We start from the raw sequence: 19,694 nt of genomic DNA on the forward strand, positions 1-19,694 counted from the left end.
AGAATAGGTTCTTTTGGATCAAGCAAGAAATAGATTCAAAGAAACATGAGGATAATAGGGCTCTAATTTTTGCTGGAATGGGGCATATAGGTTTAAAAAAACAGCTGTTTCATTCTTCCGTACTTTTTTTTATTTCCTGTTAAAGGGATGACCATGTGGGGAATTTTAAATATTGTGGCCTAAACTGAATGAGGAGGCATTTGATTTCCCCAACACACACACACACACACTATTTGATGGGAGTCCAGGTAAGTGGAAAGAATGACAGCAAAACAAGAAAGGCAATTGGTTTATATGGCTATATGAATATACTGTACATGTCTATCTGCATACATGCCAGGAAGAAAGAAAAAACCACTGCAGCCACTGTGGTTGTGTGATCTAAAATAACCTGATATTGAACATGGTAGAAATGTCTTTTTGTACGGAGGTGACTTCAGGGTGGGGGAACTATGTGGCTTTCAAAACCAATTTGAGTTTGGATTAAAACGGGTGAGCATGACGTTAACGGGGTCAAATCGGGGCAGGATACTGTGCACTGGAGCTGGAATATAGCCCTCATGTGGATTCAGCCATATTTATTTTAAAATAAAATAAATCATAAAAACCATTGAATGTCATGTCACAAACATCAACATAGAGAAAAATATTAGAATACAAACAAGTGATTGTATACTTATAAGATGTTTTAAAAACACCCGTGCTTCAAATGAATATACCACATTCATTACAATGAGAACATTAGCGGGTGCTGTTCAATTAAGCCTGAGAAAGGGGAGGGGGATAACTTAAGAGAGTCACCAAAGGTAAAATAATGTTCATTAAAAACAGAAAAACAACCTGAAAAATCCTTTGTATTCAACTTCACACTCGTACATCATAATGTTCCAGTAAAAGCCCATTTTCCCTTGAGATAATAAAAGAATTGAATTTTTCCTTATCGGTCATCTATTTTTCTAGCTATAGCTATTACTCCCTCTCTGCAGTTGCTAGGCAACAAGAAATATTAATAGCAGCTTTTATTAGCTTAGCTTTAGCAGCAGAGTACCAGAATGAGAAAATGGAAAACATAAATGTGTTACATAAATCTTTCAACCTTTCAGGGTTTGTGTTAGTCTCTGTTTTCATAATGATTTATTGAAGTGATGGTTCATTTATGAGAAAAAGGAGTGTGAAATAAGAAAACGGAACATTACCCTGAAGGACTGTTTGAAAATAAATAATTATAGGAGGTGAAGAAAAGCTGTTTAAAACCATTTCTTTGAGTTTTATAAAATTTAAAAAGACATATTTCTTTCATTTATTGCCTCTGAGAAAAACACTAGCAGAGGATTGCAAACAGGCCTCTGATTAATAAGAAGAAAAGCTCCACATCGGATTGCATTATGATTATTCCTCACTATGGACTTATGTCAGGGAATTTAATTTTTAAATAGAGTTCCATTAATGAGCAGAATTTCAAATAAGTAACAAACCGAAGCCTACAAGATTCCATTCAAATGGAGAGAGGCCGACTACTGTCTTCACAGGAGTAGAAGACGTTTCGAACTCCTGAACACTTCAAATTGCTTGCTTGTTCCCGTGTCAACAATGTCTGCTGTTAAGTTTAAAATGTGCCAACATTTACCTCTTGTTTATTTTTGTAAGCCTGCTAATTTGGAATTCAATTTGTTTTGCAGCTTGATTTGAGTGGCTTTATGCTCTGCTTTATTGCGGCAGTCGCCAGCAATAGGCCTGGAAACTGTACTGCTATATTTAAATGCTAATTTATTTCTCACTGCACTTCACAGGTGTTTCTAAACACTGTAACTCAGGGAAGCAACAACATTCTACAAGAAGATGAGAATGGTAGTCTGTACTGTCTTGATATTATTCCCAAGTGTATATGTATAGATACAGAGAGAGATAGCAACAGAGACGCATATACATACAGTAGGTGCTTTACAAAAGCAAAATGAACATGTCCCTCATCACCACCAGCATCTATTTTACAAAGATCACAATATATATACACTTAGGAGTGGTACAAAAAATGGGGCGAGGGACTCAGGTCCTTGCCTTCCAGCTCACAAATGGGAAGGGGAGGGGCAAGAGAGAGAGAGAGAGATAAATAAGAGGAGGGGAGATATTATACAATGCCATTGTTTACATGGATTGTATAGCAGAGCAAATGTCTGAAAGGCAAGATTTCTGATGGAACAGTGATATTTATGCTATCCAGTGCACACAAACAGATTAGTGTGTGGTAATAACAGCCATGTCATGGTGTAATTTAGTGGCCTACGTGTGCTTTTGTAACTCTATTGAAATGAATGAGAGATTGAGCACTGGAAAAATAAAACACTCATGGTGGTTCTGTGGTGGGATTTGTCACAGAACTCATGTTTCTTCTCACCTTATTTCCCTCATCCTGGCTAGGTAAAATGCGTGATCTTTGCTAACCATGGTTGGGTTTCTGAACAGATATTCAGGAACAGCTTCAAGTACAGTTATCAATGACTTAAATACAGATCAGAATGGAAGGTGAATTCACTTGAGAGCTTCAGAAACACTTATGCTTGTGGTCATTTCCTGGGCCTGGCCAAAGACATCTTGCTGTCTCTGGCAAAGGGTAAGATGGCCCCTGACATTTCAGTAGGAAATGGGATTGCAGTAGGCTAGATTTCAGATGAAGGAATTGGAAAAGCTACCTCTGAGTATTCCTTGCTTAAGAAAAGCCTATGGAATTCTATGGGGTCACCAAGTCAACAGATGACTTGAAAGCACAGACACGCACATAGAAAGGGACTGAATCCTCCACCTCACCTGAGGTCAGTAGAGTTGGTTGCCTGGAATAAACAGCTCTGTCTTTCAGAATAATGGACAAGGTGCTGTTGCTGTTAGCTGTCCACCAAACCTAATCTAAAGCTAACCCCTTACTCTGCCAAATGGTTGGATCAGCCTTGATTACTGTTGTTACACAAACCCGGTTAATATTTTGTCTGTGCTCTTTTGTTGTTGTGTGATTTCAAGTCATTTCTGACTTATGCTGATGCTAAAGTGACTCTATCATGCATTTCCCCAACACACATACACTATTCGATGGGAATCCAGGTAAGTGGAAAGAATGACAGCAAAACAAGAAAGGCAAGATTTGTTCAGAGGAGGTTTGTCATTGCCTTCTCCTGAGGCTGAGTGAATGTGAGTTGCTCAAGGTCACCCAGTGGGTTTCATAGCCTAGCTGGGAATTGAACCCTGGTCTCCATTCATCACCTTGAATGTTATTTAAGAATAAAGGCTTTGTTCACAAATAAATGAACAACCTTGGTGTGAAATGGCCTCTGCATAAGTCCATGGAAGTCCTCAGTTACAGTGACAATGTTTCAGTTCACTTTATCAGGGAAATGACTGCTTGGAACTATATACTTGAAATTATCTATGTACACATAATATAACTGAATCAGAGGTCAATTTATATGGGTCAATATGCTGTTCTGATACAAGATCATGAGCCTTGGAAAATCTGGTGGGGAAGGGGGGGAAAGAAGGGGGGGAACTACCAGAGGTTTGTGTCCCTTTTTGCAAGCCATGAGCCTAGGTAAAGTTGGTGGGGAAGGGAGGGAGGAGAGAGAGAAAGGGAGAGAAATTGGAGGTTTGTCTCCCCGTTTTCCATGTCGAGACTGTAACCACTGGGAGTGATCCAGAGAGACAGAAGGAGGGAGGGAAGTAGTGTTCTGTTTTCTCCTTTAGATCTTTGTTACATGCCCCTGAGTTTGACCCTTAACTTATCCACAGGTCATATCAAAATCCATTATTTTGGCCCCAAAGCCTGCCCTCAACATGAGGTCTACTTGCACAAAGTATATACAGTATTAAAATAAATAAAAGTTAAGGAGAAATGTTATTCTTTGATAATTTATAATCATAATTTACAATCACAATGTTGAATTCAGAGACATAGCCTTGTTAGTCTAGAATATCAGTATGCAAAGAATTCTTGTAGCACCTTTGAGATTAACTGTGCCAATGAAGTTGTAGCGTAAGCTTTTGTAGACTTGGTCTGAGGAAGCAGACCAAGTCTATGAAAGCTTATGCTACAACATCTTTTGCACAGTTAGTCTCAATGGTGTTACAATATCCCTTTACAGAATACTGTGTGATGTATTTTGACCTCCATTACTGGAAAGGGAGATTGTTTTTTTCCCTCCCAATAGTAACATTTTACTTACTTAGCCTATCTCAAAGTCAATAGTCTCTGGTACAAAATAGTTATTTGTAAGTCGTTACTGCCAAGCTCTGAGTGTAACACCCGTGATTTATTTTTCCACTTTATGTAGGGACATGCCTTGTGCAACATGCAAGGCACAATCCCAGAAAAATCGATGCACCGTAGGAACTAGAATTGCTAGATGATCTGGCTTGGGTTTGGAGAAGGTAGTACAGATTCTACTACTTGTGAAATTGCTTGGCCTCAGTTCTACATCTCTAAAATAAGACTATTAGTGACCTGCCTTACAATGTTGTGGGGATCAATATAATTTATATATAGCACTTGGTATAATAGATAGTGTGTTGTTAGTAGTAGCAGTAGTAGTAGTCGTCATCACAGGAATAACAGTAGTAGCACTGAAGAGGTGAAAGAGGAGGGAGATAAAAGAATTGAACGTGAGTCCGCATTCGAAGGATTCACAGCAACTGGAAAGAGCTACAGTTGAGAATGACAAGATTATGCCTCTGCTGCAGTCTCAGTTACAACGTATTATCATGATACTATATACACAGGATGTTCCATCAAAAGTTGGTCCAGAGATCAGAAGCAGTACATATGTTTTGCATGTACAGGGTCTGAGTTTCAAACCTTGGCAAGGATCTCAGGTACTGCAGAAAGGCTTTTGCTAGATGCCCTGGGAAGTGATTCAATGCCCTGCTCATAGGTGGAGAGCATTCCACAATCGAGAACGTTGCTGCCAAGGAAGCCCTCTAATAAATAACAGAACTTTTAAAACATCTGCCAGTGGTGGCAGTCACAGAAATAGCCAGCCTGGGAAGGATTATATGAAGAAAAAAGTTTCTTCACATAACCAGGTAGGACAATGCTGTAAATGATGTGTGCACTAAAATCATACCGTACTAAAAGATTTCTGTTGGGCACCAGAATGTAGTCATGAAGGCCTTTCAACATTTCTAGAATACCAGGATTCAGTTTTATATACCTCAGAGACTTATACTTGAAGACCAGCCATCAAGAATATTTCCAAGCAACTGTCTTCAGTCTTAACTTGAAATCAAGTTGGAAAAAAACACATTGGCCTGTTACAGACAGCCAAAATAAAGCTGCTTCGAGTCACTTTGGAGGTATGGTATTTCAATGATACATGTGGCCTAAGACTCCAAAGGCCACACCAGAGTCACGCTCGAGTCCTAAGGACTGGAGTGCAGCTTTGGTGAAGCTTCCAGACTCTTAGGACTCATGCATCATTGAAATACCATACCTCCAAAGTGACTCGAAGCAGCTTTATTTTGGCTGTCTGTAACAGGCCATAATGACTGGAGACCAGGGTTCAAATTTCCACTCAGCCATGAAAACTCACTGGGTGACTTTGGGCAAGTCACACACCCTCAGCCTCAGAAAACCCCATGATAAGTTCCCTTCTTAGGGTTGCCATAAGTCAGAAACAACTTGAAGTCACACAATAACAACAACAACAAAATTTAAAAAGATAATGCTTGGTAAAGCAGAAGGTAGGAAAAGAGGAAGACCACACTACAGGTGGATCAGTTCTATCAAGGAAGCCACTGCACTGAGTTTTCAAGTCCTGAGCAGGGCATTTGTTGATAAGTGATTTTGGACAGGGTCACTGGAAGTCAATATCAACTTACAAGCAAATAACAAAATATAATGGTATTTGTATCATCCAGTACGACTAATATCAAGGCAGTATAATTCTATGTAGCAGTTGGTGAGAACTGCTGGTACTAGAATAGAATTGTGTTCATGCACAGCTTCCTAAAGGCTTCTGATTGGTCACTGTAAGAATGGAATGCCAGATTCCGGGTATATGCTCTGATCCAGCACAGCATTATCTTCAAGACAATCCACATGCATTTATTGTTACAATCTCTTTAAGGTGACAGTCCTGTACAGACAGGCCAAAATAAAGCTGCTTCAGGTCACTTTGGAGGTATGGTGTTTAGTTAGTTAGGACTGGAGCGTGCCTTTGGTGCAGCTTCTGGACTCTTAGGATGCATGTATCATTTAAACAGCATACCTCCAAAGTGACTTGAAGCAGCTTTATTTTGGCCTGTCTGTATCAGACCTATAATAACTATAGGGAGGCAGCAAAAGAAAGCATTTACTTCAAATCACGTCTTAGAAAATGAGTTCCATAAATTTTACCTTATTTGAAGAATTTGTTTTAATGCATATTAGGATTTTAGAATATTTAATTGTCTAAAATGAGTGAATATCCTTATGTGATTGCAAAAATTTCCACTTTCAAAACCATAACTTGCCCAAGCAGGAGAGGCATGACATTGCAATATAATTTGTTTAAATGTGTTTTAATATTTTACTTTCTTATCTATTTAGCTTTACTGTTTTTTATTTTTGTTGTGAGGTGTATTGGGTCTGACTTTTGGGAGAAAGGCAGCATAAAAATCAACCCAATAAACTAACAAGATCAGATCTATAGGGTAAGCAGTAGCAATAGCAGGTACATTTCTATACCGCTTATCAGTGCATTTAAGCACTCCCTAAGCGGTTTACAAGGTGTAAGCTATTTGTCCCTAACAATCTGGGTACTCATTTTAGCGACTTAGGAAGGACGCAAGCCTGAGTCGAGCTTGAGGCCTTTTGCTGGTACTGAACTTGCAACCTTATGGTTTGTGAGTGAGTGGCTGCAGTACAGCCATTTAAACACTGTGCCACCAGGGCTCTAGGGTAAAACCAAGAACAAAGACAACAATAATAATTATAGGACAACAATATCTTGGCCAAGACATTTCTGTTTACAACAGCTTTACTGTCTGTATATAAGGTTCTCTAGCATTTACCAAAAATAGCTGATTTTTGATTCCCTAGCATCTACCAAAGAACCCAATGAAACTTTGAAAGCTTGCATGATGTATTTTGTGCTTTTTAGCTGGCCAATAAAGATATCACTGTAGATTTTGTGGATTTTGCTGTGTTTTGGTGCATGGCCAACATATTTATCCCTGAATATGTTTCCTGGATTGGTCTGCCTGCATTGATAACACCCTCTAGACCATAAGAATCAGCAATAGAAGTAACATCTGAGACAAACTGTACACCTGTAACTCTAAAATCATCACTTCTCTATGATTCTTAACATTTTTGCGTGACGACGAAGCCAATGAAGCTTTGAGAGCTTGCATGATGTACTGTATTTTGTGCTTTTAGTTGTCCCAATACAGGTATCACTGTTTTGTGAATTTCCAGTTTTGTTGTATTTAGCATCTACCAAGTTATTTAATGGCCCTGAATGAGCATTATAGAAAACAACAAAATGAAGCTCTCAATGGAAGTTTACATGGGGAACGTACAGAGGGAAGCAGAGTAGCAGTCAGTACACAAAAGACAGGTTTTTATTTTATTTTAATTTTTATATGTCTATCATAGGGGCTATATACAGTGAAGAAATAAAGCAGTTTGACACCACTTGTCTTGCCTTGACTCTATCTACAGAATCCCAAGACTTGCAGTTTGGTGCTGTGTCCAGCTTGATCTGCCAGAGAGCTCTGATGTCTTATGAAATTACAAATTCCAGGATTCCACCACATGACAGTTAGAGCGGTATCAAGCTACTTTATTTTTACAATGTGGAAACATCCAGACTTAGCCAATTAGAAAGATGGAAAAGGCCACCACTCAACAACTCATCTGTAATCACAATGTTGTTGTTTTTTTAATTTAGACTATTCTTCTCACTCTTCACCCTCTCCACTCCTCAGACACCAGATCTACTCTGTCTGAGACATGTAATCTTTATCCTGGACACTGGCCTCCCAACCATCATAATAGGCAATTTTGACTGAATCCAAACACACACCCATTTCCCGCTCAGGCCTCTTCCCACAACCAGTATTATGAGACACATCTTCTGTTTTCTGCACAGTTACCCCAGGATCAGACACATAGCACTGCCGTATGCAGTTCTCTAAATGGTTCCATTGACTCAAAACCGGCTTGGCCTACTATCTAGCTTGATAGGAAAGCTGTTTGTGCTGCATGGCTCATTCTCCTGTTCTGGCTTTGATCTGTCTTTTGTTTCTGACAAATGTATGTCCTGTATTTCTAAATCTGCTCTGAAACTCAGTTTCTTACTGACAGCTTTTTAACCCTGTCTGCTCAACAGATGCCCCACCAACCACTTCTCCTTTCGCAGTCTGTCTCTCAGGCTGCTTCACATCCTTCGCCAAGATACTGAGAAGATCTCCCTGCTGTATCTGATGGTATTATAGCTGCAAAATGAACAGTTAGAAAAGGCTCATACCCCTCTTGGAAGCTTGTATCTCCTTATGTACTCTGAAGGAATTTGGGATTAAAAAAAAGAAAGGATGGAAAGAAAACCGCCTGCTCAAGTGAAACAAAACAAAGACATTCCATAGCACTGATGATAAATTTGCTTTTGTATGTGTCTTTTTGTTAGCTTCATCTGTTTTCCTAACTCTTGTATTTTTTCTTTATTTCTGGGATGCAAGCACTCCACACAGCTGGAATGCAGCATGATGTAAGTGCATGCAAGCATTACCTCTACTACTATTAGCTCTTATTTAAATTTACATCCTGGTGTACCTCCAATGAAATCAAGGTAGCACACATAGTTTTCTTCCATTTTATCCTTAGTTGCAGCGAATGTCAAACGTAGATACAGTATATTTTTCAGCAGTTTTCATGTGGCAATGTTTTAATCAGACCCAAGCTTTATCTTTTATCCCCATCCAATTTAATAGACACTCTAGTCCATGCTCTTGATAAGATGAAAGCTGAAGCCCAGGCAAATAATTTTGCTTGGTCTAAACTACCATTCTTTCATTCCTTGGGTGGCATGCTAGTGGCTTCTGAATGGTCAGCCCTCCAAAACTGAGCACATTTGAAACAGGACGTTAGACGATAAAAGTGGGCAACATCATTGTTGCCAACCCTAGTAGATCTTCTCAAAGAGGTGCTAATATTAGAAGTACTCATCCAGCTTCACTTGTGCAGCCTTCCCATTTCAAATATTATGACCGATGTGGTGCGAGATCCAACTAAGAAAATGTAGCAGCCACACCACGTAAGTGATTAAGGCAGAAGTGGCAACTGTGGGAGGCTGGCATGGGATCCATAAGCCCCCAGGAGGCCTTGGAGGGCCACATTCCTCACCACCCATCTTCCCGAATACTGCCAAAAAAAAAAAAAATGAAAAAAAAATCTTTGTCCTCAATTGCTCCCATGTTCTCTAGTGGAGGGGCATTTTGCCATGTTTTAGCAACCCCCTCCTAGGGCACTTTAAACCCAAGAGAGGCCTTTTTTAATTAAAAAAAAATAGAGGAAGGGCCCAAAAGTCAGTTCTGGTTTATTTCTAATTTCTGTAGCTGGAAAACAGCTCAACACACTTCTATCCACCAATGACATTTGTGACCCCATAGACAAATCACTGTGACCAAGACACAGACTGTGTACTTGGTCTTTCAGGGAGATTGAAATCCAAAATTGGTAGCCAGCCTTTATCCATATCCACAGAGTTTTCAAACATTCAGTCTTATCTGGATTAAAGTTCAACTTGTTTCCACCATCTATTCCTAAATCACACTAGATAAATATATAGGATTTGCATAACCTTCCTAGAATTAACAAATAGAGCAGAAAGATGGAGATTTATGGCATCCTCAAATAGATGACACTTGAATTCAAATTTCAATGAGATCAGGGAGATGTTAAAACAAACAAGGATAAAGATATATAATTTGGCACTCCAATAGCCAAATTATTATTTATAATCTCTACCCACAAACAACTTTCTAGATTTGTCTCTCCAGGTTGGACAAGAATCACTATATCTCTAAGTCTTAGCCTAGGGAATTGGTTCAAAAGGATATTTTGGCCAATTGTACTGAAACCACGGTATGGAAGGTTACTTTTATGAGTAATGTAGGAGCCCTAGGGGTGCAGTGGTTAAATGCCTGTACTGCAGCCACTCACTCAAAACCATAAGGTTGCAAGTTCAATACCAGCAAAAAGGCTCAAGCTTGACTCAGGCTTGCATCCTTCCGAGGTCGCTAAAATGAGTACTCAGATTGTTGGGGGCAATTAGCTTACAGTTGTAAACCACTTAGACACTGTTAGTTCAGTATGAAGCGGTATATACATGAAGCTGTTTGTTTTGTTTTGTAATTACTTACAATTATAGTTTCAAGAAACAGCAGCAGATAGTTACAAATATAGTTATTATTATAGCTATATTATTAAAAGTACTTTCTATACTCAACACTTCCCCCAAGTAACAAAAATAATGACTTTTAATTGCTTTGAAAACTATTTGAATGATAAAAGCCACAACAAAATACAGTCTCCTCCCTTCTTAACACTCAACACCCGCATCAGAGCATAAGGCAGAAACAAGGCACAGTATGACACAATACTTGTACTAAGGGATATTCCTCCTTTATTTATTTCGTGACTATCCCTGTACTTAACTTTAAAAGTTATAATTACACTGCAAATGGAATTAAGGTATCCCTTGTTAAGCTATATCTGCATTGCAACTTAGTTATTACAAAAACTTTAATTACAATTCTAACTAAAGTTTTTATAACTTGTTGCTTCCTACCTCTCTTTGAAAACTGCCAGGATTACTAGAAAGACAAACAACCATTACTGGCCCACTTCCAATACACTATAGGTTATACCATTCATTACATCATCCAATATTTTTAATATACCAGAAAAAGGGTAGAAACAATATTTGCATGGATCAATATTCAGTGTAATCCAAAACGTCCTGATATTGAGACAACTAAAACTCACTCCAGTAAAATTTTTCAACTACTGCAAATTGGACCCTGGCTGAAGGTCATTCAAAACAGCAAACAATCCAGAAACAAAAACAAAACAAAACAAAAACATTCATAATCACCTGGCTTCCAATAAACAGAAATAACAATGTTTTAGCAAACAGGACAGGAAACAGATCTCTTTATACCAACCAGATTGTCCATATCCTTAGGCTACACAAAACATGAAGTATTAATATCACTATATCCTGCTACATCCATTGTTGACTTCATAACAACAATGCCATCCACAATGGTGAAGATTTTAGCTTCAAAATAGAAAGCAAAATTGCCACATGGGCGGTCAAAGTTCTGTAAGGTGACCACTTGATCTACATGAAGAATGCTCTTGCAATAGCATTAATAGCTATAATCATTTCATTCTAGGCAGATATGAAAGCATTGTGGGGGGGAAACCTTGATGGTCCAGAAACCTCAAGTAATCATGTGCATCTATGTCCTCATAGGACAGACTATAAGTACTTGTTCTTCAATCCTGAAAACTTCAGGACGAACATATGGGCTAAACCTGATCAGAAAATAATCTTTTAATGACAAGAACTTAAAAATAAACACATTTGTTATAGTGTCATTATCAAGTGTCAGCTACCCCATCTAAAAATCTCCCATTCCCAATGCAGTAAAGCAATGGTTCTTGATCTGTGGGGGCACAATGTCGAGTCCAGGGAACTGCATACTGAACAGACAGATAGGAAACACCTGAGCATGATCTCAGCTCTGCAATGTGATGTCAACTGCCCTAGATAACTTCCTTGAAATCTGAGAAACAAGTCAATGGATCAAGATGCTGAGTGACAGCCCACCTCCCAGTGACCTGAAAATTTATTCTTTTAGTACCTAACTCCAGTGGCCAGAGAAGAAAAGGTGTTTGTGCCTTGGCCTGCCATGATGTCATAACCCCATCCTCTGGTTTCCCTGAAGCGCTTGGCAATGAGCAAGGGGAGAGGTGGTGGCAGTGAGAGCAGCCATTTTCATAGCCCTTCTTCCTCAGTGGCTGATGTGGGCATGCTGCACTCAGTCCTCCTCCTTCCATATATCTCTCTCATGTGGTTTCACCTCAATTGGGCAACATGGAAATTGGAGGAGTGTGAGCCAACTTCAACAAGAGAGAAAAAAGCAAAGAAAAGGGAGGAGGGCTGGAGTTGGGAGAAGGAAGTGGGCTGAAGGAACAAGCTTTGGCAGGCAGGACAACAGCCATCCCACCCCCAGTTCCTCAGCCTCTCACAACTTTTTAGAGTATAGTTGGCTGGGCAGTGGGCACTGCCTCAGTGTATGTGCTGCCTGACTTGCTGGTCTCTCTCAACTTAAGGTTAAGGCTGCAATTCCTTTTGCATTTACTTGGGAATGATATGTTTGTCTTAGGGTTGCCATAAGTCATAAATGATTCAAAAGCACAGAACAACAACATCCCTCATGGCTATGGCATCTCAAATTGTTCCAAACAATTTCAGCATTCTGAAATTCCCAGAGTATTGTTGCACTTCACACCACTCATGTCTGTTTCCACCAACTGTGGCAGTGGGGCAAGTGGAATACGAACAGAATCCCCAACCTGAATCCTTAACTCACTGTACGCACATCAGAATTGGTAAAATGTCAAGATGGGAATCCTTAGTAACTAATTTACAACATCTCTTTGGTTGCTGAAGCTGCAGAAGTAGCAAGGGAGATTTTTTTTTATAAGCATAGAACTTGCTAGAAAAAAGCAAATAATGCGTGCTCAAGCAGTGGTCCTAAACTCATTTTCACAGAATCAAATCAGTGGGGCATACTTCAATGTATTAGGTATTTCTGTTAGGGGTTCCTGCCTGCCACATTGTGGATCTTGGCATCTCCCCTCTCTCTGTACTGATTTAATGTCTTCTTGATACTGATTCTGCTTCATATTGTTTATTTCTTGTCTTCTGACAAAACTCCCCAGCCCCCATCAATCCAAATGTGCTGCACATAAGTAGAGTTCAGCATGATGCTCAAGTTGTTTTCAACAGTAGCCATGGCCTTTGAAATAAATGCCATCTAGTAAAACACCTAGTGCAAAAACATGGCTTCTTGACAATAGTGGTAGGTTAATGCTGTGTTTATAAAAATAAACATGTGGGCAAAACATCTCCTTGTCTTTGTAACAGCATTTTATATCAGGCAGGCTGTAAGAAAAGAAAGGAACACATCAACATTTGCGGTTACACCTCAACTGGTGAATTTCCTCCTTACTTTGTTCCTTCATAATGAGAATTTGATGTGTGCAGGATATTTATAGAAATAAACTTTCTTTTATAACCAATGCTGCAGGATGTGGTGGAAATATTGGCCACTCACCCTTTGCCGTAAAAAGAGATTGAGAGAGAGAGAGAGAGAGAGAGAGAACATTAACTTTCTTCATATCTCACCATCATGAGAGATGAAAGGAGAAAAGGTTGACAGGTGCACAGAGGGCAGTTGAAAGGTGAATATTTAATCGCCAAGCAAAATTTGAATGTTTCAGAACTTAATGCATTTCCCAACTCATTCAGTTAAATAAGCATTGTATGCATCACACAACTGCTGTCATTCATCTTCCATTCATTCAACTGGACTTCTACTAGACATTGACATAACTTTGACATGAATAACAGAAACCAAAAGAGTGGGTGGAACCTAGGTGAAACTCTTAGATAAGGGGTGGGACTCTTAAAGCCTTCCAGAGTTTGTTGGACTTCACTCTCAGCATTCTTCACCATTAGGAATTGGCCAGGGATGCTGGGATTTGCAGTAAAACAATACCTGGAGGAGTGAATAGTTCCGACCCTGCCTGAGATATTTATAGCACAATCCCATATGTGTTTACCCAGTAAATCCAGCTTTATTTAAAATGATTTCCTCATGACATACAAAATTGCCCAGTTTAATACAGGCATTAGGGGATAGTCCACCAAAATATACTTTAGTGCCTGCATGAGTACATTTTCATATTTTCTGGTCTGTCCCTGAAATTCAATGGCCCTAGTCAACAAAGACTATAACTTAAAACAGTCAAGCAAGACAGTGCCTAGCTTTAAGTAAGTTTTTGTGAGCCAGCTCTTGTGTTAGTACACATGTGATATCTTAGAGAAATTGAAAACAATAACGTTGCAATAGTTCACTTCCCACATCATGTTAAAGTATAGAACCCCAATATCATTGTTTGAGCTTAAAAATAATTGTCTGGTTTCACTTCTTTTGTAATTTTAGTAATCAATATATTCATGTTATAAATTTATTCTTGTCTCTGAGCTTCAGCATCCTCTATATGTTGATGGTTGGTCAATTCAGGTAATTATCAAAAACAATAGTTTGCAAACCCATTTTAACCTATTTTCTCATTCTAGGCTTCCAGTGGATCATAAAGCATGGTTTGTGAATTCACACTTAACCATCAGTTAAGCTTTCTTAACCATGGCTGAACACAATGTCTAAATCCAGCTATTGTCTTTTCTTGCATTTCATATAATTTTCATATCTGTAGTTAATTCCAATGCAATAAGGAGCTTTTAAAAATTTCCCTCTATTGAGGGATAACAATATTTTATAGAGTGGTTTTTCTATATTATGATTATCTGGGTAAAGTGCTATTACTTTCTGTATATTTTAGTAACAACAGCACAATTTAACAAGTTTTGTTCTGTTTTGTACCTTTCTAAACACTTGACTTTCTATTCCAATGAAACTATGCAAGAAAGCTAACAAAAATACTCATCATCTAGTAATCAGAAGCTGTAACACTTAGCATCATGAAAAACAGGCACCATAAAATGAAAACAGAGATTAAGATTAATTCTGTGTAGGGGTATACTGATTTAAACATAACTGCACGTATGCATGGAGTTAAAAGCTCTTTTCCGAAAACACTTACCACATGCTGCAAATAGTTACTCCTGTGCAGTCCCATGGACCTCAGTGGAAGGCAATCTAATGACTAAAGCAACAGGGTTGGGAGTTAGGGGAAACAAAGGATCTCTTCCAAGTTTTGCTAGTGAATCATTTATTCATGTATTTATTTATTCCCAAGCCCTTCCTACATTTAGAGCAGCTAGAACATGCTGGTTCTCTGTGTCCTTCTATGCTGCTTTCTATAAAAAAAGGGACAATCATTTTCTCTTTTATCTGACAGGCCATTCTGAGAATTATTCATTCATCTGTACATAATGTTCTGAAGATTCCTTGGATAACGGGCACTAATGAGCAGCTGAGCATTATCTCCTTATTTAAAAACATGACTGTACCACATAATTCTCTTTTGTTTCCAGTTGATCCTAACTGATAATGTATATTTAGAGCTACAAATTTTGTTTCCAAAGATATTGGGAGAGGGAGGACCCTATGTACTCAAAAGGAATACTTTTTAGGCTGGAGCTGAAATAAATTAGATGTAATTTGTGCTCACTGAAATGAAATGGATTTAAGTCATGACTAACTTGTTCCATTAACTTCAATGGAAACTAAAGTTCAGCTAATAATTTGGATTCAACGACTTCTCTTTCCATCCTAAAACTTTTGCAATTATTATGTTGTTTGAAAATGTAAGAAATACTGGCAAAGATTTAACAGAGATGGAAAGTATAGTAGAAACAGGAAACATTGCTAGTTAACAGTCTAGAAATATCTTTCTGTCTCTTCAATAATCTTAGTCCCAAAGGAGGTGGCTACTCCTATTGCTACTACTACTCCTGCCATGTTCTTATTTAGTTCCTTCTTTCACCCATGATGTCAGAAAAGAAGACTGATGCATGATCAGGGATGCAGGGGAGTAGCCTTAGCTGCATCAGCCTTCACAGATCTAGGGCAAAAAAGAGACAGGAAAACTCTCTGGGTTGCAACTCAGCAATTCTAGAAGCACAAACACATTAAGAGTGTTCTCACGTGTGACTGTGACTGGTTATGTGTGTGGTTTGGCACAGCCCACACACTTTGCTTCAAAATACACTTTCAAAAGAGGATGAACAAGGGATTTGTTTTATACATCTACCATACACCCACACACCCACACAAACACACACCTAATAAATAAAAGTGGCTTTTAAAAGGATTTCAGTGGGTAATTTTGGGGCTATGTGGCCATGTTCTAGAAGAGTTTATCCATTACGTGTGTGTGTGTGTGTACACACACACACACACACACACACACACACACACTGTGTGACGCTGGGTAGAGAGGAGTGATTTCCATGTTAATTTGTGTATTGTTCTGTTGTTGATGACAAAGCCTCAGGGTGGGAGGATACGCAAAGAGGATTAGTGTCTACTAATAGGTGATCATTATCTGCTGGGAAACCCCCTGACCTTGGGTGGTTTCTCATTTGCATTTGCTGAGTCCTGATTTTGCTATTTTTCAGGACTGGTAATCAAATTTTGTTCACTTTAAGGGTTTCTTCTTTCCGGTTGAAATTATCCAGATGTTTATGGATTTAAATAGTTTCCCAGTGCAGTCTGACCTGATAGTTGTTGGCATGGTCCAGAATTTCAGTGTTATCAAACAGTATTTTATGCCCACAATGGTTTATAACATGTACTGCTACTGCTGATTTTTCCGGCTGACTCAGTCTGTAGATCTTCTTTTCCATGGCTCCCATTGATATTCCATCTCTCTGCTCCTAGATCCCACTGGACACTGAATTTGAACATTGTCTCATCACAAGCTATTTCCAGTGGGACAATGGATTCTATGAGCAGAGAGATGGGGTAGCAATGGGAAGCCTTCTATGCCCTGTGATATCAAATATTTATATGGAACACTTTGAAAAGCAAGCTCTAGAAACACAGGCAAGCCAATGAAATCCATAAACATCTGGATAATTTCAACCGGAAAGAAGAAACACTTAAAGTGAACAAAGTTTGGCTACCAGTCCTGAAAAATAGCAAAATCAGGACTCAACAAATGCAAATGAGAAACCACTCAGGGTCAGGAGTTGTCCCAGCAGATAATGATCACCTATTAGCAGACACTAATCCTCTTTGTGTATCCTCCCACCCTGAGGCCTTGCCATCAACAACAGAACAATACACAAGTTAACATGGAAATCACTCCTCCCTATCCAGGGTCACACTGTGTGTGTCTACAACTTTCTTCCATGCTAGTATTCTCTGAAGATGCCAGTCACAGATGCTGGTGAAACTTCAGGAATAAACTCTTCTAGAACATAGCCACATAGCCTGAAAAACCTACAAAAATCTATGGATGCCAGCCATGAAAGCCTTCGACTTCACATGTTTCAATGGGTATTTTAAATTAAGGCATAATTTCATATTTATAATTTACTGTGTTTTATTTAGAAATTTCAATATGTTGTGAATGAATAAATAAATAAATAAATCCTACAGACATGTGCACACATAATTTCATCTGTGTATTGTATATTTTGCACTGAAGCTTATAAGCACCCCTGTCGAGTGCCATGATACCATCTTGAAGAATGAGTACTAAAGTATCAAAATGTTGACATTTTTGGAGAAAGAGTTTGTTTGGAAATAAAATGGATAAAGTTAAGATTGTTGTGGCATTATGCAGTGAAGGAAGGCTAGGTGAGACATAAAGGCAGAAGGTACTAATGGAGACTATGAAACAATGTTCATAAGTTTTAGCTTTCTCTTTTGTGTGTGAACAGCTTCTATTAACATTGCTTAAGAACTGCTACCTGTTATCTAGTGATGAATGCACAGGACACATCCTGGGAATGCATGTCAATGGAAAAATAATGTCCCATCTGCTGTTAGAGGAAAGGGGCAGAATATCATTTTAACCAGAAAGGGATATTTTGACACCTTTGGAAAAGATGTTTGACAAAATGGAAGAAAACTTTACAGGGGGGAGTAGGGGTTAAGATGGAAAGACAATTTTCCTCTTCAACTGTTTATTTGCTGCTCAGAGACTTAGGGATATAGCATGCACACAGAGGCTTCTATTTAAAATGAAACACTTTCTATTCTCAACCAACTGGGAATCTCTGACTTCTCCAGATTCCCCCCCCCTTTTTTTTTTCCCATTTCCATTACAAGGGGGAAACAAATCTTAATATCCCTATTCTACACTTACAGCACACTAAGCCCTCTTCTTATCTACTTTCAACTAAGTCCTGATTTATTGTCATGATGCTGCATTTGTAAAACAGAACCATAAAGTAAAGAAGTGAACATTTCCCAAGGACTACTCCAAAATAAATTATTTCAGATGTACAGAAGCGGTTTAATAAATCCCAGTATTCTTGTTTCTTTGGATATTTTAGAAACTGATTTATAAGGGCAATATCTCTACTCAAAAATGAGACAATCAATACAGGATAAAATTATCATGTTATGAAAATAGGGGTCAGGCACTGAGGCTGCGCTTTAAATTAAACTGAGAGAGGAAATATCTTTCATACAAAATTGACTCTTTTGTCTCAGAAATGAATGTTTTAATCAACTCAGCTGAAGAGGAGCCCTGAAGTAATGTTTGATTTCATTCAAAGATGGCAGTTGGTTTTGAGAGAGCCATGATAGGAACAGAATTGCTGAATGCCCACGCTTTAAATGCAAAGACATAGATGGCCTCCACCAGAAGTTTAGGGGATACAGGTGGCTGCAGAGGGGACTGATCTTTCTTCAGTTCATGCTCTATTGTCTCCTATGTATTCTACTCGCCTTCCAGATCTTAAAGTGTTCCCACAGAAGAAAATCTACTGCTTTTTAGCTAACTGCCACTATGTCATCTAAGCAAAAAGAAAAGAAAAGAAAAGGGGATATGTTTATCTTCCTCTTCCTCCATAAAACAGTTTTATCCTCACAATGATCTGATTCAGATACAATATTAAACCATGGATTACACTAGTTAGAGTTTATACACTAAACTGTGGCTTGTGTTCTATATGTACAGATAAAGCACAATTTATGTGATTTTCCTCTTCTACTACTTTGTCTTAAAATACTCAGATACTATCTGAAACAAAATCCTCTGAGAAATGAGAGACATCTCAGACAATGGTTTGTCGGTTTACACATAATGTCAATCTTCAGTTTGCCATAACTGAAGTTTACAGGCCTATTTCAGCTCATGGTTAGAAGGCAATTCTAAACAATTTGATGGTGCTTTAGTGATCACAACACCCCATTGTTTGGATGTCTGAACCATCTCAAGAACCTGTGAGATATCTTAGGCTTAAAACGAAGTTATTTTTCCAACTCCAACTAGTGAATTTCACAGTGTAGCAGAAAATGGAAATTAGATTCCCATCTCCAAGCCCAGTACTGTAGCAACAACATTATACTAGCCAGTGATATACTATCTCTTTATATGCAGTATGTCTTTTAGGCATCAATTAGGAACTTTTTAAAAAATGTGTAGCCATTTGGAAACAATTTTGATAGATATTATTCAAAATTCAATTGCTGCTTTAATGGATTCTGTTTCTATGTTGTAAATTCTTTTATTAAAAGTTGTACCACTCTGAATTACTTTTTACGCACCACTGTGGTGGTGGTGGAGGGACAATATTGTTGAAAACGCTGGATATACATGTTTTAAATAAACACAACAATTCATTCAAGGATGCTAAGTTTCTCAAGAACCAACAGTGAAGGAAATCTTATAATGTTATCCAGTAAAATTGCACAGTGATTTTTCTAGCTGCTAATAATCCATGATTAAAGTT

General features: G+C 38.5%; 1 protein-coding gene across 6 annotated transcripts in view; it reads right to left on the bottom strand.

Moving 5' to 3' along the window:
- Positions 1-19,694, bottom strand: part of TOX2 (TOX high mobility group box family member 2) — a 323,402-nt gene that overhangs the window by 136,709 nt on the left and 166,999 nt on the right. For 4 of the 6 annotated variants that reach the window (XM_089514102.1, XM_089514107.1, XM_089514106.1 and 1 more), the window contains one exon: positions 14,924-14,986. The exons of the other annotated variants lie outside the window; for them this stretch is intronic. In XM_089514102.1, coding sequence (XP_089370228.1) covers positions 14,924-14,986 — 63 coding nt within the window. The remainder of the gene's footprint in view (positions 1-14,923; positions 14,987-19,694) is intronic. 6 annotated transcript variants of the gene reach the window in all.

Source organism: Sceloporus occidentalis, unplaced genomic scaffold (assembly GCF_023333645.1).
Source record: "Sceloporus occidentalis isolate IW3139 unplaced genomic scaffold, rSceOcc1.0.p SCAF_3, whole genome shotgun sequence".
Lineage (NCBI taxonomy): Eukaryota > Metazoa > Chordata > Lepidosauria > Squamata > Phrynosomatidae > Sceloporus > Sceloporus occidentalis.